This window comes from Molothrus ater, unplaced genomic scaffold (assembly GCF_012460135.2).
Source record: "Molothrus ater isolate BHLD 08-10-18 breed brown headed cowbird unplaced genomic scaffold, BPBGC_Mater_1.1 matUn_MA125, whole genome shotgun sequence".
Classification (NCBI taxonomy): Eukaryota; Metazoa; Chordata; class Aves; order Passeriformes; family Icteridae; genus Molothrus; species Molothrus ater.
Genome location: NW_023416577.1, coordinates 207,307 through 228,939, shown reverse-complemented (window position 1 = coordinate 228,939; position 21,633 = coordinate 207,307). Strand labels below are relative to the sequence as shown.

Below are 21,633 nucleotides of genomic sequence, written 5' to 3'. Positions count from 1 at the left end.
CCCCCCCCCCCCATTTGAGACCCTTGGGGACCCCCAGAACCCCCCCAGGGACCTCTCCCCCTCCTGTTTGAGACCCCAGACCCCCAGGGACCCCCAGAACCCCTCTTGGAAGCCCCCCCTACCCCCATCTGATACCCTCGGGGACCCCCCCCCAGCCCCATTGGAGACCCCGGAACCCCTCAGAGACCCCCAAAACCCCATCAGGGACCCCCAAAACCCCTCTTGGAAGCCCCCCCCCCCCCACCCCACCTGTAAGCGGTGCGGGGGGTGCCGGGCTCGTGCACGCGCACCACCAGGAACACGTGCTGGAAGTGGCTGCGGAGCGCGCGCGGCGAGAACGGGAGCGCGCCCGGCTCCTGGAACACGATTGTCACGATATCGTTGCCGATATGGCGCTTCCGGAGCAGCTGCGGAGGGGGAAAGGGGGGGCTCAGAGACCCCAAAATTGGCATTAAATCGTCCCAGGGGTGTCTCCAGAGGGACCCCCAGCTCCCACAACCTCCCTGAGCTCCTGCTGGGGGTGAAGGGCAGCACTGGGGGGACCCCAGACCCTACAGACCCCCCCCCTTACCCTCTGGGACCCCTCCCCACGACCCTCAGAACCCCGGACCTGCTGGGGGTTATGGGGGGTGAAGGGCAGCACAAGGACCCCCCTCACCCTCTGTGACCCCTCTGTGACCCCTCTGTGACCCCTCTGTGACCCCGTGACCTCTCTGGGACCCCTCCCACGACCCCTCCTCCCCGCGGTACCTGCTGGGGGTTGCGGGGGGTGAAGGGCAGCATGGTGCTGACGTGGAACATCACCTCGTAGCCGTGGTAGGTGGTGTAGAGCGAGTGCGTGCCCGTGGAGTCGGCTGGGGGGGGGGCACGGCCTGAGACCCCTCCCCAAACGGGAGACCCCGACCCGCTGGGGAGCCCCCTCCCCCTGGCCCTGTGTCCCTGAGGGTCCCCAAGTCCCCCACATCCCCATGTCCCCCCCATGTCCCTGTGTCCCACCATGTCCCCCCCAAGTCCCCCACATCCCCATGTCCCCTCCATGTCCCCCTATCCCCGTGTCCTGCCATGTCCCCTCTCTGTCCCCCCCATGTCCCCCACATCCCCATGTGCCTCCATGTCCCCATGCCCACCATGTCCCCTCCATATCCCCACATGTCCCCGTGTTCCTCCTGTCCCCGCACTGTCCCCCTGTCCCGGTTGTCCTTGTGTGTCCTCATGTCCCCAGGTCCCTTCCATGTCCCCCTCTGTCCTGGTGTTCCCATGTTCCCCCCATGTCCCCTCCCTGTCCCTGTGTGTCCCCGTGTCCCTGTGTCCCCCTGTCCCTGTGTCCCCCTGTCTGTGTGTCCCCCTGTCCCCGTGTCCCCCTGTCCCTGTGTCCCCTTGTCCCTGTGTGTCCCCCTGTCCCTGTGTCCCCCCCATGTCCCCCTGTCCCCCTGTCCCCGTGTCCCCCTGTCCCGCTCACTGCGTGTGTCCAGCTGTGCCCGGTAGCCGCTGAAGCCGCGCAGCCTCACGCGGGTGCCCAGCAGGGCCAGGAACTGCTCGAAGGCCGGCCCGGCGCCCTCGTTGTTGTACATCTGCTCCTCGGAGCCCTGCCCCGCCCGGCAGTACAGCACCCCCACCTTGCGCTGACGGCTCACCTGGGGGTGGGGGGCACAGGGACCCCGTGTGGGGGCACAGGGGCTGCACACGGGGGTCCCCGTTCCGTTCCATCCCATCCCCATTATCCCATCCCATCCCACTCCCATTATCCCATTCCCATGGATCCCATCCCATCCCCATTATCCCATTCCCATCCCATGGATCCCATTATTCCATCCTATCCATCCCATTATCCCATCATCTCATTACCCCATCCCATTCCATCCCATCCCATCTCATGGATCCTATGGGTCCCATTATCCCATCCCATTCCCATCCCATCCTATCCCATCCCATGGATCCCATTATCTCATTATCCCATTGATCCCAACACATCGATCCCATTGATCCCATGGATTCCATTCCCATCCCACCCTCTTGATAACCCCTACCAATCTCACTCATCCATCCCATCCCATCCCATCCATTCCTTCCCATCCCATCGATCCCATTATCCCATCGTTCCCATCCCATTGATCCCAACACATCAATCCCATTGATCCCATCCCATCCATTCCATCCCATCCCATCGATTCCATCCCATTGATCCCAAGGATCCCATGGATCCCATTCCCATCCCATGGATCCCCTTATCCCATTGATCCTCTTCCATGGATCCCATCCCATTGATCCCAACACATCGATCCCATTGATCCCATTACATTGATCCCATTGATCCCATCCCATCCCATCCATCCCATCCCATTGATCCCATTACATTGATCCCATTGATCCCATCGATCCCAAGGATCCCATTCCCATCCCATGGATCCCATTGATCCCAAGGATCCCATTCCCATCCCATGGATCCCATTGATCCCATGGATCCCCCTCCCCAAACACACCCCCCCCCCCCGTTCCCCCCCTCCCCAGCCCCCTCCTCACCCCCTGCTCGTCCAGTTTGAGGAGGGTCTCCTGCACGGCGGGGGAGGGGGCGAGCCGCAGCCCCCCCACGGCCAGCCCGGGCAGCAGAACTTCCAGAAGCTTCCGCGGGGGCACCGCCCGTGCCCCGGGGGGGCGGCAGCCGGGGGGCAGCGCCTCCTCCAGCACCGATGCCCGCAGCGTCCGCAGCTGGGGAGGGGTTAATTTGGGGTGGGGGGGTTAATCTGGGGAGGGGTCTCATGGTACCCCCCCCACTGATGGGGGGGGGGGTCTCTATGGGGGCTTTTTGGGGTGGGGGCGCTGATTTCGCCTCTCCTCCCCCCCCATCCCCGCCGACCCCTGACCCTCCTCACTCCCTCCCCCATCCCCCCGTGACTCCCCTCCCCCCTGAGGCGCCCCCTCCCCACCTGGCCCCCCCAGGACCCCCCCCCCGCTCACCTGGCAGGTGCGCAGGATGATTCTGTGCAGCACCTGCGGCCGCGCCCCCTCCTTCTCCTCCCGCCGCAGGGACACGGCCACGGGCCCCAGCCGGGGGTCCTCGCCCAGCAGGTTGTGGTGCTCTGGGGAGGGGGGTTCGGGATCCTCAGAGCCGCCCCAGAACTGCCCAAACCCCTTCAGAGCCCACCCAAACCCCCAACCCTCCCGGTCCCACCGGAGCTCTCTGGGCGTCCTCGCCCGCCAAGTTCCGATGCTTTGGGGCTGGGATCGGGGGTCGGGATCCCCACAGCCCCCCGAGACCCCCCCCCCCCCCCCAAACCCCCTAAAGCCCCCCCAGAAAACCCCCCAGGCCCCCCCAGGACCCCCCGATCCCAGCAGAGCTCTGGGCGCCCTCACCCGGCACCTTCCGCTGCTCTGGGGAGGGGTCAGGACCCTCCCGACCCCCCCCAGAACCACTCCCCCGCCCCCTCCCCACCTCTCCCTCGCTGTCCCAGTTGTGCTCCCCGCCTCTGACGCCCCCAGACCCCCTTTCCCCCCCCCCCTCTCCCCAGCCTCACCTTTCCCATAGAAGTACTTGCGGTAATACTCGGCTCCCTCATCGCTGTGCTCGATGGGGTGCGGGGGTCTCGCCCCCGCCGGGGGCTCCTCCAGCACCGCCACCGCCGCATTCGGCAGCTGCCCCGGCCCGGGGGGGTCCCGGGGGGGTCCCAACCCCGGCTCCAGCTGCTCCCCGCCCGTCTCGCAGCAGAAGCGGGGGCAGCTCAGCACCAGCGCCTCGGGCCCGGCGGCGCAGGGGGACCCGGGGGTCTCCTCGGGTTCCAGGTGCGCGGCCGAAGCCCCCGAGATCAGGCTGGGGGGGCCCGGGGGGGGCTCGTTGGGATCGAACAGGATGCTCTGAACGTCGTAATGGGCGAGGAGGGGGCTCCAGGGTGGGCGGGGGAAGAAATCGGGGTCGGCGCCCCCGGCCTCCGCCAGCCCCAGCAGCAGCAGAGGGTCGCGGAATCGGGGGGACGTGGGGCTGCCCCACACGGGTCCCTCGGCCTCCTCGTGGCTTTGGGCGCGGCTGCGGGGGGGCGCCAACACCGGGGACCCCCCCCCCATCTTCCGGGGGTCTCCCTGGGGTGGCCTCGCTGCTGCTGCGCTGCCGGGGGGGGGCGGCGGAGCCCCCCGGGGAAGGGGGAGGAGAGGGGGGGACCCCCCCAACGGCCGGGGAGGGGGGCGGCCGGGCCAAGGGACCCCGCATTTTGCGGAGGAAGAGATCGTCGGACTGCATGGCTCCCCCGACCCCCCGAAAAGCCCCTCCGCAAATCCCTAGGACCCCTCAATCAACCCCTCCTGCGACCCCCAAGGGCCGCCCTGAGACACTTCGGGACCCCCAGGGCCCCCCCAGGATCCTCAGGGAACCCCAAGGGACCCTCAGGGACTCCTCAGGGCCCACCCGGGGGTCTCAGCCCCCCCCCGGCCCGCCCCGGTTGTAACGGGGATCCCTCAGGCAGGGATTTTTTTCTCAATGGGAAGAACGTGGGAACGAGCGGCGCGCTCCGATTGGCTGCCCGCGAATTCCCGCCTGCGGGAGGCCCCGCCCCTTTTCCCACGCGCCCCTCTCCGGGCCGGGTCAATGGGGGGGTCCCGGGGTGGGGAGGGGGCTCCGGCCGCGGGGTTCGCTGGGGTGGGGGGCGCCGGTGACACCTGGGGAGGGACACGGGGGGGGTCAGGGGGTTCCGCCCCTTTCTCCGTGTCCGTCTGTCCCTCCGTGTCCGTCCCTCCATCCCAGACACCCCCAGACCCCCTCCCCACCTCCCCCCGACACTTCAGGGACCCCAAAAAGCTCCTGTGGGGGGGGGGGGAGGCACTTGGGACCGACCCCCCCACCCCGAACACGCGGGTCCTGAAGCCGCGGTGTCCCCAAATGTCCCCAGCAGCTCCGGGGGGGGGGGGGGGTCCAGGCGGGTCTGGGGGGGTCCGGGGGGTTTGGGGGTGTCCGGGGGGGGTCCTGGGGGAAGTTGCGGACCCGGGGGATGTTTGGGGGGGGCCCGGACGCGCCGCCGCCGGCGGTTTCCTGCCATCCAGGAAGTGTCGGCAGCCGCCAGCCCCCGAAATTCTGCCCCCCAAGAGCTCCCCCCAGTGACCCCCCCCCACAGCGAGGGTCTCCCGAACCCCCAGAGACCCCCCCGGACCCCCCCCCCGACCACGCCGAGCCCCCGTTGCTGACCTTGCCCCCGCCGTGAACTCGGGCGTCCGTTCCCCCCCCTCCCATCCCCCCCCCAACTTCCCTTCTCCGGCGTCCGGCTCCCCCCCGCCCCCCCCCCCCCACGAAGGAAGCAGCGTCCGGGCCCCCTCGCCCCCCCCCCCAAATCCTCCCCGCCCCCCCCGACCCCTCCCCCTCCCCAGCTGTTTGAGCCCCGTTAATTTTGGGGAGGGGGTGCGAGATGGATGAATCCCCCCCCCCCCCCCCAGGGACAGGTGGATCGGGGGGGGGGGTCCCCAAATCTCCTGGGACCCCCCCCATGAAAAGGGGGGGCCCTGGGGAAAGGGGTGGTGGGAGTGGGGGGGGGGGGTCGGGGACAAAATTTCGGGGTGGTCGCGGGGTTGTGGGGGGGGACAAGAGACGCCTGAGAAACGCCCCCAACCGAGGGTGAGACCCCCCCCCTCAATACAAACCCCCCCAGTTCCTACCTGCGGCCCCTCCCGTCACTGTCACCGTCCCGGGGGGGTCCCGGGGGGGTCCCGGCCGTGCCGGACCCCCCGTTCCGAGCGGCTCCAGCGGCTCCGAGCGGCCGCGCCCCCCCCCCCCGCCCCGCCCCCACCCTTCCCTTCTGCCGCTTCCTCCCAACCGGGGGGGGGGGGGGGGGCTCAAAGAGTCCCTCAGACCCCCCCCCCCCCCCCAGAATCCATTGCAGCCCCCTCCCCATTTTAGGGTCAGGTGTTTGTGTGCCCCCCCCCCCCTGGTTCTGAGAGTGGCGGGAAAAGCAAAAAAAATAAAAAATAAAACAAAAACACCGAAAAAAAGGTTGGAACCGTTAGGAACTTTATTAATTAATTAATTAATTAATTGATTGCTCTTTTATCGCAGCCAGGACTCGGCCCAAAAAAAACGGCCAAAAACGAGGTGGGGAACCCCCAAAATGGCACCCAAACCCCCGCCCTCCTCCGCCCCAAAATCCCCGAGTTTAGGGCAGGACCCCTCACCCCCAGCACCCGGGACCCCCCCCAAATCCCAGGGACCCCCCCCAACCTCAGGGAACCCCCCCCCCAAGCCCAGCCCCCCTCATTTCTGGGGGATCCGCCCTCCCCAGCCCCCCATTATGGGGCTGGACTCCCCCCAAAATGCCCCAGTGACCCCCCCCATTACAGGGCTGGACCCCCCCCTCCCATTTTAGGGTCCCCCCACTGAAATTCCACCGCGGGGGGGGGGGGGGTGGGGGTGTGGGGGTCTCACCTGCCTCACCCTCAGAGCCCCCCCCCAACTCAAGGGGGGGTCCTGGGGGGGTCCCCGGGGAGGGGGGGGGATGGGGGGGGGCTGCCAGGCGGGACCCCCAGCCCCGCAGGAGGGGGGAGGGGGCTCAGTGGGGGGGTCCTGGCATCGCCCCCAGCCCCATCATTGGAGACCCCCCCTTGGGACGCCCCCCCCGAGCGAGCCAGTCCCGGTCAGCGGCCGTGAGGATGCCCTGGAGCTCTGGGGGGGGACACAGAGGGGGTTTGGGGGGGTCCTGAGGCCCTGGGGGGGTCCCAGACCCGGGGGGGGGGGTCCCCGCTGTCGCTCACCCCCAGCCCCATTGGTGGCCGTGTCCAGGTGTGGCAGCAGCTCCTGGGGACAGGTGACACCAGGTGGGTAAAGGGGGGGGGGTCTCTGTGTTTTTTGGGGGGGGGGGGGTGTCCCTGTGCCCCCCCCCCCACTCACCGAGAGTTGGTTGAAGCCGCAGAGTTGAGGGGGGGTCGCGCTCGGCCACCGCAGCACCGAGAGCTCCAGAGCCCCCCCGGGGGGGCTGTGAGGGGGGGGCAGAGGTCTGGGGGGGGGACACACACGAGGTGACCCCCAAATCCCCCCAGATCCCTCCCCCAACCCCATCACCACCCCCCAGACCCCTCCCCAAAAAAAGAAGGGGGGGACCCCCAACCCCTCAGACTAACCCGGGGGTCCCTGGAGGCTGGGGGGGAGCACCAAGTGACCCCCAGACCCCTCCCCAGCCTCCCCCAAACACCCTCAGAACCCCCAGAAAAAGGGCCAGGGAGACCCTCCCCAACCCCCCCCGCCCCTCAGACTCACGCGGGGGTCCCTGGGGGCTGCCGGGGGCTGCGGGGGGGCAGCAGCGCCGCCGCCCCCCCCTCGGGGTCTCCCCCCCGGTGCCGGTCCCGGTCCCGGTCGAGGCGGGCGTGCAGCCGGAACGTCACGGCCTTGACGGCCCCGAAGAACGCGGCCACCAGGGCACAGTACAGGGCGGGCACGGCCCGGGACGGGGGCAGCGCCTGATCTCGGGCGGGGGGGGGGTCAGCAGCACTCAAGCCCAGAGAGCCCCCAAGAGCCCCCCAAAGAGCCCCAAATACCCCACCTAAAGACACCCATTAATGCTCCCTAAAGACCCCTGTAAAGACCCTCAAGGAACTCCTGAAGACTTCTCTAAAGATCCCCGTAAAGATCCCTCTAAATTCCCCCCAAAGATCCGTCTAAAGACCCCCAAAGAGCTCCCAAAGAGCCCTCCTAAAGTCCCCTCTAAAGACATCCCTAAAGACACCCATAAATACCCCTAAAGACCCTCTAAAGTCCCCTATAAGGACTCCTTAAAGTCTCAATAAACATCCTCTAAAGACCCCTTTAAAGACCCTCAAAGACCTCCTAAAGACTCTCCTAAAGATCCCCCTAAGACGCCCATAAAGGCCCCCAAAGACCCCCATAAACACCCAAGAGTCCTCCTAAAGTCCCCTCTAATGACACCCATAAAGACCCCTAAATACCCTCTAAAGTCCCCTGTAAAGACTCCCTAAAGTCCCCATAAACATCCTCTAAAGACCCCTTTAAAGACCCTCAAATACCTCCTAAAGACTCCCCTATAGACCCCAAAGATCGCCCTAAAGAGCCCCCTAAAGACCCATAAACATCCTCTAAAGACCCCCCTAACGACCCCTCAAAGATCTCCTCTAAAGACCCTTAAAGATCCTTCTAAAGACCCTTTAAAGACCCCCTAAAATCTCTCCTAAAGACCCCCATAAAGACCCTCAAAGACTCCCCTAAAGACCCCCCTGAATACCCTCAAAGACCCCCCTAAAACCTCCTCCAAAGACCCCCCTAAATACCCTCAAAGACCCCTCTAGAGTCCCCCTAAAGACCCCAAATCCCCCCATTTCCACAGAACCCCCCCTCAGCTCCTCCCCCTCGCCTCAGAGCCCCCCTGATCCCCCCGAACCCCCTCCCGGACCCCCCGGTGGCCCCGTTCTCACCGAGTAGAGCCCGAGGGGCAGCCCCAGCAGGAAGAGCCACACGTAGAGCCGCACGCAGTTGGCGAACGCTCCCAGCTGCGGCTCCAGGAAGCAGCCGCCGGTCAGCGAGGCCCACACGCCCTGCCGGAGCACCTGCAGCACCGCCTCCCCCGCCATGGCGGCGCCGGGACCCCCCCGGGACCCCCCGAGCCCTCCCCGGGACCCCCGAGCCCTCCCCGGGCTCCCGGCGCCGCTTCCGGGTGCGCGCGATTTTTACGTCACAGAGACAAACCGCGCCCCCTCGCTGTGGACACGCCCCTTTTGTTACCCCGCCCTTTCGGGGGAAGCCACGCCCTCTTTCCGGGTGTGGGCGTGGCCAAGCCCCGCCGTGCCCCCGGAGCTCGGAGGGCGCCCCCCAGCGGCTGCGGGCGGCGCCGCACCCCGGCCTTGGTGGAGAGCGGGGAAGGGCGGGGGGCGCACACGGGACCCCTCCCCACCCCGGGACCCCTCCCCACCCCGGTATCCGGGCCCGGACCCGCCCCTCCGCCCCGCTCACGGTGTCCCGTGAGCCCACCGGGGGCAGCAGCGCCTCCCCCAGCCCCGTGCGGGGGTCCCGGGCTCAGCGCCGCTCCCCCCTCCCCGCTCCGGCCTCTCTCGTCCGGTCCTTCCCCCCCCCACCCCTGCCCCCCACCCACGGCGTCCGGTGCCCCCGGCCCGCCCCGTCCGGCGCTGGTTCCTTTTCCTTTGTCCCGGTGACAATGTCCCGGCTCCGCCTTCCCGGGGCCGCCTCAGCCAGCGCGGGGATCCGCCGGACCCCCGGGAGCCCAGAGCGGCCGGGCCGCCCCCTGCCCCCCCCCCGGGGACGCCGCCGGACGCCGCTTCCTCCTCCCCCCCCCCCCGCCCCGGGCCGCGGGGGCTCCGGCGGGACCAGGCGGGGACGGGACGGGGCGAGGGGGGCCCCGGGGGACGGGACGGGGAGGAGGGGACGGGGCACGGGGAGAGAAGGGACCGGGGGGGCTGCGGGGGGTTGTGGTGGGTGGGGAGGGGGCGCGGGGACTCCCGGGGGGGCTGCGGGGACCCTTTGGAGCCACCGGGATCGGGGGGATCCCCGGGGAGCGATAGGGACCGCGAGGAGTAACCGGGACCGCGGGGAGCCCCGGGATCTGTAGGGACCCCCAGGGACCACCGGGATCCATAGGGACCCCCAGGGATCCCGCAGGGACCCTCGGGATCTATAGGGACCCCCAGGATCTATAGGGACCTACCGGGACCCCCAGGGACCACCGGGACCATCGGGATCTATAGGGACGCCCGGGATCTATAGGGACCCCCAGGAATCCATAGGGACCCCCAGGATCTATAGGGACCCCCAGGATCTATAGGGACCTACTGGGACCCCCGGGATCTATAGGGACCCCCAGGAATCCATAGGGACTCCAGGGGATCCATTGGGACCCCCAGGATCTATAGGGAACCCCGGAATCCATAGGGACCCCCTGGACCCCCCGAGGGGGCTGCACGGGGACCCCCAGAACTGTCAGACCCCACAGGCAGCACCTGCAGGGCTCAGGTGACCCCAGTGACCCCCCCAGGATATAAAAAGGGACCCCATGAGGACCCCCTGGCACCCATAGGACCCCTCTGGGCACCCAGAGACCTCCCCCGGGCACCCCCAGGGGCTCCCTAAGCCCCCCGAGCAGCTTCAGGACCCCCCCCAAGCCCCCCCCAGCGAGCCGGGGCTGGGGGGGGGGGTCGCACCCCATGGAGTGGGGTCGGGCATCGCCCCCCTCCCCATCCCCCCCGGCGGGGTCTCACTCCCCCTCCCCTCCCCTCTCCCCGTCCCCCTTTTCCCTGTCCCCCCTTTTCCCGCAGCGCTCCCCTTTCCCCCCCTTCCCAAGGGGGGGGTCCCGTTCCCCCTCCCCCGAGGGGGGGTCCCGCTCCCCTTTTCCCCTCTCCCCCCAGGGGTCCCGCTCCCCCTCCCCATCCCCGGGGGGCTCCCGTTCCCCGTCCCCTCCATCCCCGGGGGGCTCCCGTTCCCCGTCCCCTCCATCCCCGGCCGGTTCCCGTTCCCCGTCGCCACCGGGCGGTTGGGAACCGGCCCGGGCGGCCTTCGGGGAGCTGCGGCTGGAGGAGGTGATCGGTGCCGGGGGTTTCGGCCGCGTTTTCCGGGGTACCTGGCGGGGCCAGGTGGTCGCGGTGAAGGCGGCGAGGGGCGACGCGGGGGCGGCGGGGGCGGCGAGCCTGCGGCGGGAGGCGCGGCTCTACGCCCGCCTGCGACACCCCAACGTGGTGGCGCTGAGAGCCGTGTGCCTGGAGCCCCCCCACCTGTGCCTGGTGATGGAGTTTGCGGCGGGGGGGGCCGCTCTCCAGGGCCCTGGCCGGCCGCAGGGTCCCCCCCGCCGTCCTGCTGGACTGGGCTCGCCAGGTGGCTCGGGGGATGCGGTACCTGCACTCCGGGACCCCCGTGCCCCTCATTCACCGAGACCTCAAGTCCAGCAATGGTGAGGTTTGGGGGAGGGGGGTGGTTGGGGGTAGCGGGGTGGGAGAGCGGTTATCAGGGTCCTCAAGGGTGGGGGATCCCAGATATTGGGGTCCCCACTGTCTCCAAGGGTGGGGTATCCCAGATAATGGGGTCCACAGGGTAGGGGATCCCAGATATTGGGGTCCCCAATGGTGGCAGATCCCAGATATTGGGGTCCCCACAGTGAGGAATCCCAGATATTGGGGTCCTCAAAGGTGGGGGATCTCAGATATTGGGGTCCTCAAAGGTGGAGAGATCCCAGACATTGGGGTCACCAGGGTGGGGAATCTCAGATATTGGGGTCTCCAGAGGGAGGAATTTCAGACATTGGGGTCGTCAAGGGTGAGGAATCTCAGATATTGGGGTCTCCAAGGTGGGGGATCCCAGATATTGGGGTCCTCAAGGGTGAGGAATCTCAGATAATGGGGTCTTCAAGGTGAGGAATCCCGGATATTGGGGTCCCCAGAACGAGGAATCCCAAATATTGGTGTCCCCACATCCCCGGGATGGGGCTCCCGCCTGTCCCCACCAGTACAGGGCTGCAGACCCCGCGGTTTCCAGGCTGGGAAGGAGACCCCATATGTGTGGGGGGGTCGGGTCGCACTTTGGGGGTGTCCCTGACCCCGTTCCCCCCCAGTTCTGCTGGCCCAGCCCGTGGTGGGGGACGATGTGAGCGGGAAGACGCTGAAAATCACCGATTTCGGGCTGGCCCGCGAGTGGCAGCGAACGACCAAGATGAGCGCGGCCGGCACCTACGCGTGGATGGCCCCCGAGGTGATCCGGGCATCCACCTTCTCCAAGGGCAGCGACGTCTGGAGGTGGGCAGGGGTCCTGGGGGGTCGTGGGGGGGGGGGGCGGAACTCGGGGTTCGGGGTGGATTTTGGGGTGCCCATAAGGACCCCATAGAAACCCCATAGAGACCCCACAGGGACCCCCTAGGGACCCTATAGAGATCCCACAGGGACCCATAGAAACCCCATAGAGACCCCACAGGGACCCCCTAGGGACCCTATAGAGATCCCACAGGGACCCATAGAAACTCCATAGGGACCCCATAGAAACCCCATAGAGACCCCACAGGGATCCCATAGAGACCCCATAGAGACCCCACAGGGACCCCATAAAAACCCCATAGGGACCCCATAGGTACCCTGCCCCACAGGGACCCCATAGGGACCCTATAGAGATCCCACAGGAACCCCATAGAAATCCCATAGAAATCATAGAGACCCCACAGGTAGCCCCTAGGGACCCTATAGAGACCCCACAGGGACCCATAGAAACCCTATAGAGACCCCACAGGTACCCCCTAGGGACCCTATAGAGATCCCACAGGAACCCCATAGAAACCCCATAGAGACCCCACAGGTACCCCCTAGGGACCCTATAGAGATCCCACAGGGACCCATAGAAACTCCATAGGGACCCCATAGAAACCCCATAGAGACCCCACAGGGATCCCATAGAAACCCCATAGAGACCCCACAGGGACCCCATAAAAACCCCATAGGGACCCCATAGGTACCCTGCCCCACAGGGACCCCATAGGGACCCTATAGAGACCCCACAGCGATGCCCCAGGTAACTTTAGGGTATCCCTGGCAGCTTTAGGGTGCTGTGGCAGTTTTGGGGATGCCCATGGATGATTTAGGGTGCCCATTTGTGGGGTCACGGAGATGCAGGTTTGGGTGCTTTATGGGGGGCACCTGGAGAGTTGTGGGGTGGTTTTAGGGGGTCTGACCCCTTTCTCCTGCCCCCCTAAAGTTATGGGGTGCTGCTGTGGGAGCTGCTGACCGGGGAGGTGCCGTACCGGGGCATTGACGGCTTGGCCGTGGCTTATGGGGTGGCCGTCAACAAACTGACCCTGCCCATCCCGACCACCTGCCCCCCGCCCTTCGCCCAGCTCATGGCAGGTATGGGGGGTCCTGGGGGGCTTGGGGGGGCTGGGGGGGGCTGGGGGGTCCTGTGGGGCCGGGGGGGTTTGGGGTGTCGTGGGCAATCAGAGGGGTTGGGGGGTTGTGGGTCTGCAGGAGTTTGGGGGTGCTGGGATCCCTGGGGTTCTGGGGGTACCTGGGGGGTACCTGGGGGGTACCTGTGGGGTATGGGGGTCCCTCAGGAGCCCCCCCAAGCCCCCCGGTTGCCCCCCCAGCCTGCTGGGAGCAGGACCCCCACCGGCGGCCGGGCTTCGGGACCATCCTGCGGCGCCTGGGGGGGCTGGAGCCGGCCGGGCTGGGGCCCCCCGAGTCCTTCCACTCCCTGCAGGAGTCCTGGCGCCGCGAGATCCAGGGGCTCTTCGACGAGCTCAGGGCCAGGGAGAAGGTGGGGACCCCCCAAAAAACTCCTGGGACCCCCCCAAACTCCTGGGGCACCCCCCTGAGAAGCTGGGACCCATCCCTGACAGCTGAGACCCCACAAACACCTGGGGCACCCCCCCAAAAACTCCTGGGGCACCCCCCAAAAACTCCTGGGGCACCCCCTTGAGAAGCTGGGACCCGTCCCCAAACTCCTGGGACCCCTCCATGAATATCTGGGAACCCCCCCCTCAACATCTGGGACCCCTCCCCAAATACCTGGGACCCCCCCAAACTCCTGGGGCACCCCTGTTTGCACCTGGGACCCCTCCCCAACACCTGGGACCCCTCCCCAACTCTCAGAGTACCCCCTAAAACCTGCAACACCCCCCAAGCCTTAGCACCCCCCCAGAGACGCCCCCAGACCCCTTGGACCCCTTCACCATCCCAGGACCCCCCAAAACCCCTCTGAGACCCCCAAACCCCTCCCCATTGGCCCTGCCCTGCTTTGCTGCCACTCGGCGCCCCCATGACCCCATTGTCCCCATTGTCCCCATGACCCCATGACCCCATTGTCCCCATTGTCCCCATGACCCCATGACCTCATTGTCCCCATGACCCCATTGTCCCCATTGTCCCCATTGTCCCCATTGTCCCCATCGTCCTCATTGTCCCCATTGTCCCCATTGTCCCTATGACCCCATTTACCCCATTGTCCCCATGTCCCCATTGTCCCGTTGTCCCCATTGCCCCCATTGTCCCCATTGCCCCCATTGTCCCCATTGTCCCCATTGTCCCAATCGCCCCCATTGTCCCCATGTCCCCATTGCCCCCATTGTCCCCATTGTCCCCATTGCCCCCATTGTCCCCATTGTCCCCATGACCCATTGTCCCCATTGTCCCCATTGTCCCTATTGCCCCCATTGTCCCCATTGTCCCCATTGTCCTCATGACCCCATGACCTCATTGTCCCCATTGTCCCCATTGTCCCCATTGTCCCTATTGCCCCCATTGTCCCCATTGTCCCCATTGTCCTCATGACCCCATGAACTCATTGCCCCCATTGTCCCCATTGTCCCCATTGTCCCGATCGCCCCCATGACCCCATTGCCCCCATTGTCCCCATTGTCCCCATTGTCCCCATTGCCCCCATTGCCCCCATTGTCCCCATTGTCCCAATCGCTCCCATTGTCCCCATTGTCCCCATTGTCCCCATTGTCCCCATGGCCCCCATGGCCCCCATGACCCCCACGCCCCCGCAGCCCCCACAGCCCCCCGACCCCCCCGGTGTCCCCGCAGGAGCTGCGCAGCCGGGAGGAGGCCGTGGCCAGGGCCTCGCGGGCCCAGCGCTCCCAGGCCGAGGCGCTGCGGCAGCGCGAGGCCGCCGTGGCCCGCAGGGAGCTCGAGGTGCTGGAGCGGGAGCTCAGCCTCATGCTCAGGGGACCCCCCCGGCCCCCCCCGGCCCCCAAGAGACGCAGACCCCCCTTCAGGAGGCCGCGGAAACCGGCGGATCTCATCGGAATGCCCCAGGGTGGGGAAATGGGGCTGGGGGCTTCGGGATGGGGGGAAAGGGAGGGTGGGGAGGATTTGGTGGTGCTGGGGTTTTGGGGGGGGTTTGGGGGAGAAGGGGGGATTTGGGGTTTGGAAGGATGGAGGGTTCTAGGGGGTCTTAGGGGAGATGGGGTGGGCTTGGGGGATTTGGGGGTCTGGAGGAGCTTTGGGGGTGTTTGGGACTTTAGGAGTGTTGGGGGCTTTGGGGGCCCAGGGGATTTGGGGGGTCCTGAGGGAGCCAGGGGGCTTTTGGGGCTCTGGGGATTTTGGGGTGCTGAAGGGTGTGTGGGTGCCTTTTGGGGGTTTTTTTTTGGGGGGGGGTTTTGGGGCTCTGCTGACCGCGGCGCTCCCCCCTCCCCAGATTTCAAGCACCGCCTGACTGTCCAGGCATCCCCTGGGGGGGACCCCCGGAGCCACGACCCCGAGGATGGGCCGGGGGAATCCCCGCCCTTCCCCCGCCTGCGCGCCATCCAGCGTGAGTGACGTCATCCCCGGGGGGTGGGGGGGGGCGGTGACATCACCCCCCCGGTGACCCCTCCCCTGTGTGACCCCTCCCCTGTGTGTCCCCCCCGTGTGTCCCCAGTGGAGCCCGAGGAGGAGGAGGAGCCGCCGCGGGGCCGCGGGGGGCGGGGCAGGTGCCCTCAATGGCAGGTGAGTGTCGTCCCCCCCCCACCCCCCCGTCCCCCAATCCCTCGTGGGGGTCTGGGGAGGGGTCTCTGAACACCGGAACCCCCCCCCCCCCCATCCTCCGGACCCTCGGGTGTTCCCCCCCAGGCGCCGCCTCCGCCCGGACGAGACCACCTGGTACCTGGACACGGAGGAGCTGAGCCCGGGGGACGCCTCCCCCAACGGTGGGTCCGGGTGGGCTCGGGGCTGGGGGGGGGGTCCCACCCCTGAGCACCCTTCCCCCAACACCTGGGACCCCTTGTCAACACCTGGGACCCATCCCCAACACCTGGGACCCATCCCCAAACATCTGGAACCCCCCAAACTCCCCGAGAACCCCACCATGAACACCTGGGATCCCACCAAACACTTGGGACCCCTCCCCACAAACTCCTGGGACCCCTCCCCAACCACCCTGGGAACCCCCCTAAACACCTGGAACATCCCCTATGCACACCTGGGACCCCTCCCCGAGCACCTGGGGCGCCCCCCTGCGCACCCTTCCCCAACACCTCCACCCCCCACCCTCCTCCCGCCCCCTCCCCACGCTGACCCCGCCGTGTCCTGCAGGCGAGGCCGGGCCCCCGGAGGCTGAGGAGGGTCGGGGGTCTCGGGGAGGGACCCCCCGGCTGCTGAGGCGGGCGCTGCTCAAGGGCTCGGCCCTGCTGGCGTCGCTGGGGCTGGGCCGGGAGTTGGCGCCCCCCGAATCCCCCCGAAGCCCCCCGCCCTCCCCCGGCCTCCTGCGCCTCTCCCCCCGCCGCTGGGAGCGCACCCTGGGGTCCCCCGAGTCACCCGGGACCCCCGAGACCGGGCGTGCCTGGAGCCCCGGGACCCCCGAGCCGAGCCAAGCCCGGAGCCCCGGATCCCCCGATCCCAGCGGGCTCCGGACCCCCGGGACCCCCAGGACCCCTGAGCCGAGCCGAGCACGGAGCCCCGGATCCCCCGATCCCAGCGGGCTCCGGACCCCCGGGACCCCCGGGACCCCCGAGCAGGGGCGAGCCCGGATCCCCGGGACGCCCGGATCCGAGTGGAGTCCGGACCCCCGGGACCCCCAGGACCCCCGGGACTCCCGAGCAGAGGCCAGCCCGGACCCCCAGGACTCTGGAGCTGAATTGGTCCTGGACCCCCGAGCAAGGGGGAGCCAGGACCCCCGGGACCCCCGGGACCCCCGAGCAGGGCCGAGCCCGGACCCCCGGGACCCCCGGGACCCCCGGGACCCCTGAGCCACGTCGTGCCCGGACCCCCGGGACCCCCGAGCTGGGGCTGCAGCCGTCACCCCGGGGGGCTCGGAGACCCCGAGAGCTGAGCCCAGCCGGGACCCCCGAGTGGGGTAAATGGGACTGGGGGGTGGGGGGGTGGGGGGGGTCTGGGGGGGGATTTGGGGCAGTTCTGGGGGGTCGTGGGGCAGATTTGGGGTTCTGGTGGGCAGTGGGGGCACTGATGGGGTGTTCTGGGGGAGTTTGGGGCAGTTCTGGGGGGGTCGCGGGGCAGTTTTGGGGGGTCTCAGGGGAGTTTTGGGGGTCGCGGGGCAGTTTTGGGGTTCGGGGGTGATCGCCCCGCCCCCAAGCCCCGCCCTTCTCCGCAGGCCCCGCCCGGCCCCGCCCCTCCCCGCTCCGCCCCCGCATCGATCCCTGGAGCTTCGTGTCCGCGGGGCCGCGCCGGGCCCCGCCCCCCTCCGAGCCCCGCCCCCGAGACCCCTTCACCGACCAATGAGAGCGCCCACCGCGCTTTGGACCCGCCCCCGCCACCCTCCGCTGACCAATGAGCGGCCGCGAGGGACGGATTGACAGCAGCAAGCCGCGCCCGCACCGCAGGCCACTCCCCGCCGGGTTGTGATTGACAGCTACGAGGCGGAAGCCCCGCCCACGCCGGCGCGCCATTGGTCAAAGCAAAGGGCATTACAAAAGCCCCGCCCCATCTGGGCGGGGCATTACGGCAGGAAACCACGCCCCCCTCCTGGGGCAAACCAGGAAGCTCCGCCCTGATTGGTGGGCGCGCTGCGGCCCCGCCCCCTGAGCGGAAGCCCCGCCCCCGGGCGGTCCCGACACTGGACGGGGGTCCCGGGAGCTTCGGGGGGCGCCTGTGACCAAATAAAACTCCCGAGACCCCAAAACTGCCGGGGCCGCCTCGTCCTGCCCTGGGGGGGCCGAAAATAGGGGGGGGTCGCTGTGTTTGGGGGGTCCCACCCCCCCTTGGAGGGGCACTCTGGGCGTGGGGGGGGGTCCCATCTGCCGCCCCCACCCCATCCTGGGGGTCCCAGCGCTTTTTGGGGGGGGGGGGGCGGGTCCTTTCCACCCTGGGGGGGTCCCAGTTTGGGGGATCCCATCTCCCCGCCCCCCCCCCCGTGCGGGGGTTTTGGAGTTTGGGGGGAATTCAGGGGTTTGGGGGGGCTCCATCTTCCCCCAGCAGTTTGGGGGGGGGGGGGGTGCCCGTTTCCCTTTTTTGGGGGGGGGGTCTCAGGCGTTCCAGCGGGCCGCACCCCCCGCACGCACGGGTGGGCTCAAGGAGTTTGGGGGGGCCCAGCACCTCCATACCCCATCTCGGGGGGGGGGGGGGGCTCCAGGGAATTCCCACCCTCCCCCCCACACGGGACAAACCCCGAGAGTTTTTGTTGGGGGGGGGGGTCCCGAGAGAGTTTTTGGGGGGGGGTCCCACCGCTCCCGTCCCGCCGCGCGCCCGACGCTGGAACCGGCGCGGCCATCCGGGCTCCTCCCCTCCCCCCACCTCCCCGCCCCCCCCCCCCCCCCCCCAATTCCTGGAGCGGCCCCAGGGCCCGGCCCCCGACCCCCCCCCCCCAATCCAATCCCATCCCATCCCAGCGCCATCCCAGGCGGCCGCGGGACCGCGCGAGCCCGGCGGGATCTCCCCCCCCCCCACCCACCCACCCGGGACACCCCCGCCGAGGGGACCCCGCAACCCGCGACACCCCTGGGCGGGGACCCCCGCGCCCGCCCCCAAAAGGGGAACCCCCCCAAAAGGGACCCCTCGGCCTCTCCGGGCTGGGCGGCGCTGCCGTGGGAGGGGGGGGGGGGGGGGGAGCGGGGTTTGAGAGGGGACAGACAGACAGACAGACAGACAGACGGGATCCCCCCGCCCCCTCCCCATCCCGAGGGGCCGCCGGGACCCTTGCAAGGCTCCGGGAGCCCCCCCCGAGGGGTCGGCAGCGGCCGGGACCCCCCCGTGCCCCGCGCCGAGGGGTTCGCAGCGGCCGGGCCGGAGCTCGCGGCGGGCGCGGGGTCGGGGCGGGGGGCGCGGGGGTCGCGGGGCTGCGGGGGCAGAATGTGGCGCTGGGGGGGGCTCTGGGCGGCGCTGGCGGCGCTGGCGGCGCTGGGGGGGCGCGGGGGGGGGCGCGGCCGTGGCCCGGGAGCGGTTCAAGGTGGTCTTCGCCCCCCTGATCTGCCGGAGGACGTGTCTGAAGGGGCTGTGCCGGGACTCGTGCCAGCCCGGCTCCAACATGACCCTGATCGGAGAGAACGGGCACGCGGCCGACACCCTGACCGGCTCCGGCTTCCGAGTGGGTGAGTGGCACCGGGGGACAGGGACAGGGACATGGGGACAGCCATGGGGACAAGGGGATAGCCATGGGGACAGCGAGGGGGACACCGGGACAGCCACGGGGACAGGGACACCCTGACCGGCTCCGGCTTCCGAGTGGGTGAGTGGCACTGGGACACGGGGACAGAGACGGGGACACGGGGACAGGGACAGGGACGGGGACAGGGATGGGGACACTGGGACAGGGATGGGGACAGGGATGGGGACACAGGGACAGGGATGGGGACACTGGGACAGGGACGGGGACACGGGGACAGGGATGGGGACACAGGGACAGGGATGGGGACAGGGATGGGGACACAGGGACAGGGATGGCTCAGGTGTGGGAACAGCGCCAGAGCTGTGATGAGGGTGGGACAGGGTTGGGGACAGGGCCAAGGTGGGGACAGCAATGGGGACAGTGGGGACACGGGGGCTGTGATGGCACCGGGGCCGGGCTGGGGAAAAGGGGACAGAGGGACCTGGGGGGGGCGGTGTTTGGGGTGGTCTCGGGGGATTTGGGGGTGTTCCGGGTGACTCGGAGGATTTGGGGACGCTCCGAGGGTCCCCGGGGGAATTTGGGGATGCTCTGGGGGTCTCAGGGGATCTGGGGGCGCTGCGGGGCTCTCAGGGGGGGTCTGGGGGAATTTGGGGACACTCCGGGGGTCTCAGGTGTCTCTCCCCCCCACAGTTGTGTGCCCCCTGCCCTGCATGAACGGCGGCCAGTGCAGCTCCCGCTCTCACTGCCTGTGCCCCCCCAACTTCACCGGCCGCTTCTGCCAGGTCCCCGCGGGGGGGGCGCGAACGGGAGGGGCCGGACCCCCCCCTCCGCCCCCCCCCGCGCCCCCCGACGCTCCCCCCGAGCCCGCCCCGGGCTCCAAGGTCGCCGTTTACGCCGTCCAGGTCATCGCCGATGGCCCCGGGGGGGCGGCGGCGCCCCCCGAGCCCCCCCCGCTCGGGGGGGCAGCTCACGGTGGGGGGGGGCACGGGGGGGGGCACGGGGGGGGGCACGTCAGCCACGCCACCTTCGTCGTGCCCCTGGGGCCGGGGCACCACTCGGCTGAAGGTACCGGGGGTTTGGGGAGTTCGGGGGTTTGGGGGGCTCGGGGGGTTTGGGGGGCTCGGGGGGTTTGGGGACCATGCGGGGCAGAGAGTTCTGGGGGTGTCCATAATGGCGGGGGGGGGGTCCCAGGGGGTTCTACTGGGGTTGGGGGGCTCCCACGTGGCCGTGCTGGGTTTGGGGGGGGGGGGTCCCAGTTCTGGGTCTGGGGGCTCGGGGGGTTCCCGGATTCTGGGGTTTTGGGGAGTCCCGGGTTTTGGGGGGTCTCGTGTTTTGGGTTCGGGGGGGGGGGTCCCTGGTCCCGGATTTTGGGGTTCAGGGGGGTCCCGGGGTGCGGGATTTTGTGGGTGACGGGTTTTGGGGCTCTGGGAGGGTCCCGGATTTTGGGGCTTCGGGTGGTCCCTGGTGCTGGGGTCTGGGGTTTGAAGGGGTCCCGGATTTTGTGGGTGCCGGGTTTGGGGGCTCGGGGGGGGTCCCGGATTTTGGGTTTTTGGGGTTCGGGAGGTCCCGGATTTTGGGGCTCTGGGAGGTGCCTGATTTTGGGGTGGTTCTCGGAGTCCCGGATTTTGGGGTTCGGGAGGTCCCGGATTTTGGGGCTCTGGGGGGTGCCGGATTTTGGGGTGGTTCTCGGAGTCCCGGATTTTGGGGTTCGGGTGGTCCCTGGTGCTGGGGTCTGGGGTTTGAAGGGGTCCCGGATTTTGTGGGTGCCGGGTTTGGGGGCTCGGGGGGGTCCCGGATCCCGGATTTTGGGTTTTTGGGGTTCGGGAGGTCCCGGATTTTGGGGCTCTGGGAGGTGCCGGATTTTGGGGTGGTTCTCGGAGTCCCGGACTTTGGGGTTCGGGAGGTCCCGGATTTTGGGGCTCTGGGAGGTGCCGGATTTTGGGGTGGTTCTCGGAGTCCCGGATTTTGGGGCTCGGGTGGTCCCAGGTGCTGGGGTCTGGGGTTTGAAGTGGTCCCGGATTTTGTGGGTGCCGGGTTTGGGGGCTCGGGGGGGTCCCGGATTTTGGGTTTTTGGGGTTCGGGAGGTCCCGGATTTTGGGTTTTTGGGGCTCTGGGAGGTGCCGGATTTTGGGGTGGTTCTCGGAGTCCCGGATTTTGGGGTTCGGGAGGTCCCGGATTTTGGGGCTCTGGGGGGGTCCCGGATCTCGTGGTTCGGGGGGGGGGGTCCCAGGTGCCGCTGCCCCCCCAGCGCAGGTGCCCCCTCCCCTGGTGAACGTGCGGGTCCATCACCCCCCCGAGGCCTCGGTCCAGGTCCATCGCATCGAGCCGCGCCCCCCCGAGGGCGCCCCCCGGGCCGGGGGGGGGCTCCTGGCGCACCCCGCGCAGCCCCCGGCCGGCAGCAAACCCCCCGCGCCCCCCCGGCCCCACACCCACAAACCCCTGGGCCGCTGCTTCCAGGACACCCTGCCCAAGCACTCGGTGAGAGGGGGCGGAAATCTGGGGGCGTCCCGGGACCTTTAGGGGTTCGGGGAGGGCCGGACCCCCCGAGTTTTGGGGGGTTTTAGGGGTGTTTTGGGGGATTTAGGGGTGGAATTTGGGGTCGCTGGGGTGTTTTGGGATGGGGTTTGGGGTCTCGGGGTTGTTTTGGGGTGGTTTTTGGTTCCCTGGGATATTTCGGGATGGATTTGGGTTCCTGGGGG

At 68.8% G+C, this 21,633-nt stretch overlaps 4 protein-coding genes across 5 annotated transcripts in view; 2 read left to right on the top strand and 2 right to left on the bottom strand.

Moving 5' to 3' along the window:
• Nucleotides 1-4,120, bottom strand: part of SIPA1 (signal-induced proliferation-associated 1) — a 5,332-nt gene extending 1,212 nt beyond the window's left edge. Inside the window, exons 1-6 of the mRNA XM_036405678.1 lie at nt 3,513-4,120; nt 2,956-3,077; nt 2,521-2,706; nt 1,460-1,634; nt 751-854; nt 245-407 (exon numbers count right to left, since the gene is read on the bottom strand). Coding sequence (XP_036261571.1) covers nt 245-407; nt 751-854; nt 1,460-1,634; nt 2,521-2,706; nt 2,956-3,077; nt 3,513-4,056 — 1,294 coding nt within the window. The 5' untranslated portion in view covers nt 4,057-4,120. The remainder of the gene's footprint in view (nt 1-244; nt 408-750; nt 855-1,459; nt 1,635-2,520; nt 2,707-2,955; nt 3,078-3,512) is intronic.
• Nucleotides 4,121-6,211: 2,091 nt separating this feature from the next.
• On the bottom strand, nt 6,212-8,611 carry LOC118701080 (pecanex-like protein 3). 2 transcript variants are annotated; one of them, XM_036405680.2, is made up of 5 exons: nt 8,392-8,611; nt 7,223-7,422; nt 6,857-6,962; nt 6,721-6,763; nt 6,212-6,631 (listed from the first exon to the last, which is right to left on the bottom strand). In XM_036405680.2, the coding sequence occupies exons 1-5, from the start codon at nt 8,545-8,547 to the stop codon at nt 6,519-6,521; spliced, it is 618 nt and encodes a 205-aa protein (XP_036261573.1). In that variant the 5' UTR covers nt 8,548-8,611; the 3' UTR covers nt 6,212-6,518. The 2 variants fall into 2 exon arrangements, with proteins under 2 accessions (XP_036261573.1, XP_036261574.1); XM_036405681.2 differs by having other exon boundaries at nt 6,857-6,941; nt 8,392-8,610.
• A 477-nt stretch (nt 8,612-9,088) lies between these two features.
• MAP3K11 (mitogen-activated protein kinase kinase kinase 11) lies at nt 9,089-17,497 on the top strand. The gene is given in 12 exon segments (XM_054518285.1): nt 9,089-10,722; nt 10,724-10,871; nt 11,529-11,709; nt 12,656-12,804; nt 13,041-13,210; nt 14,482-14,713; nt 15,095-15,208; nt 15,317-15,368; nt 15,508-15,584; nt 15,970-16,415; nt 16,417-16,729; nt 16,985-17,497. Coding segments are annotated over 12 exon segments (2,601 nt in total). The 5' UTR covers nt 9,089-10,131; the 3' UTR covers nt 17,113-17,497.
• Nucleotides 17,161-21,454, top strand: LTBP3 (latent transforming growth factor beta binding protein 3). The gene is made up of 4 exons (XM_036405675.1): nt 17,161-17,228; nt 18,511-18,917; nt 19,625-19,999; nt 21,183-21,454. Exons 1-4 carry the CDS (start codon nt 17,161-17,163, stop codon nt 21,452-21,454), a joined length of 1,122 nt encoding a protein of 373 aa, XP_036261568.1.
• The last annotated feature ends 179 nt before the right edge of the window (nt 21,455-21,633 follow it).

Bases quoted from the DNA above. Each gene is read 5' to 3' on its own strand.
- LOC118701080 (XM_036405680.2), bottom strand. From the start codon at position 8,547: ATGGCGGGGGAGGCGGTGCTGCAGGTGCTCCGGCAGGGCGTGTGGGCC. The intron at 7,423-8,391 runs GTGAGAACGGGG...GCCCGAGATCAG, and splicing joins TGCCCCTCGGGCTCTACTCG to GCGCTGCCCCCGTCCCGGGC. The intron at 6,764-6,856 runs GTGAGTGGGGGG...ACCTGTCCCCAG, and splicing joins GCGGCTTCAACCAACTCTCG to GAGCTGCTGCCACACCTGGA.
- LTBP3 (XM_036405675.1), top strand. From the start codon at position 17,161: ATGAGCGGCCGCGAGGGACGGATTGACAGCAGCAAGCCGCGCCCGCAC. The intron at 17,229-18,510 runs GTTGTGATTGAC...CCCCATCCCGAG, and splicing joins CGCAGGCCACTCCCCGCCGG to GGGCCGCCGGGACCCTTGCA. The intron at 20,000-21,182 runs GTACCGGGGGTT...CTGCCCCCCCAG, and splicing joins GGGGCACCACTCGGCTGAAG to CGCAGGTGCCCCCTCCCCTG.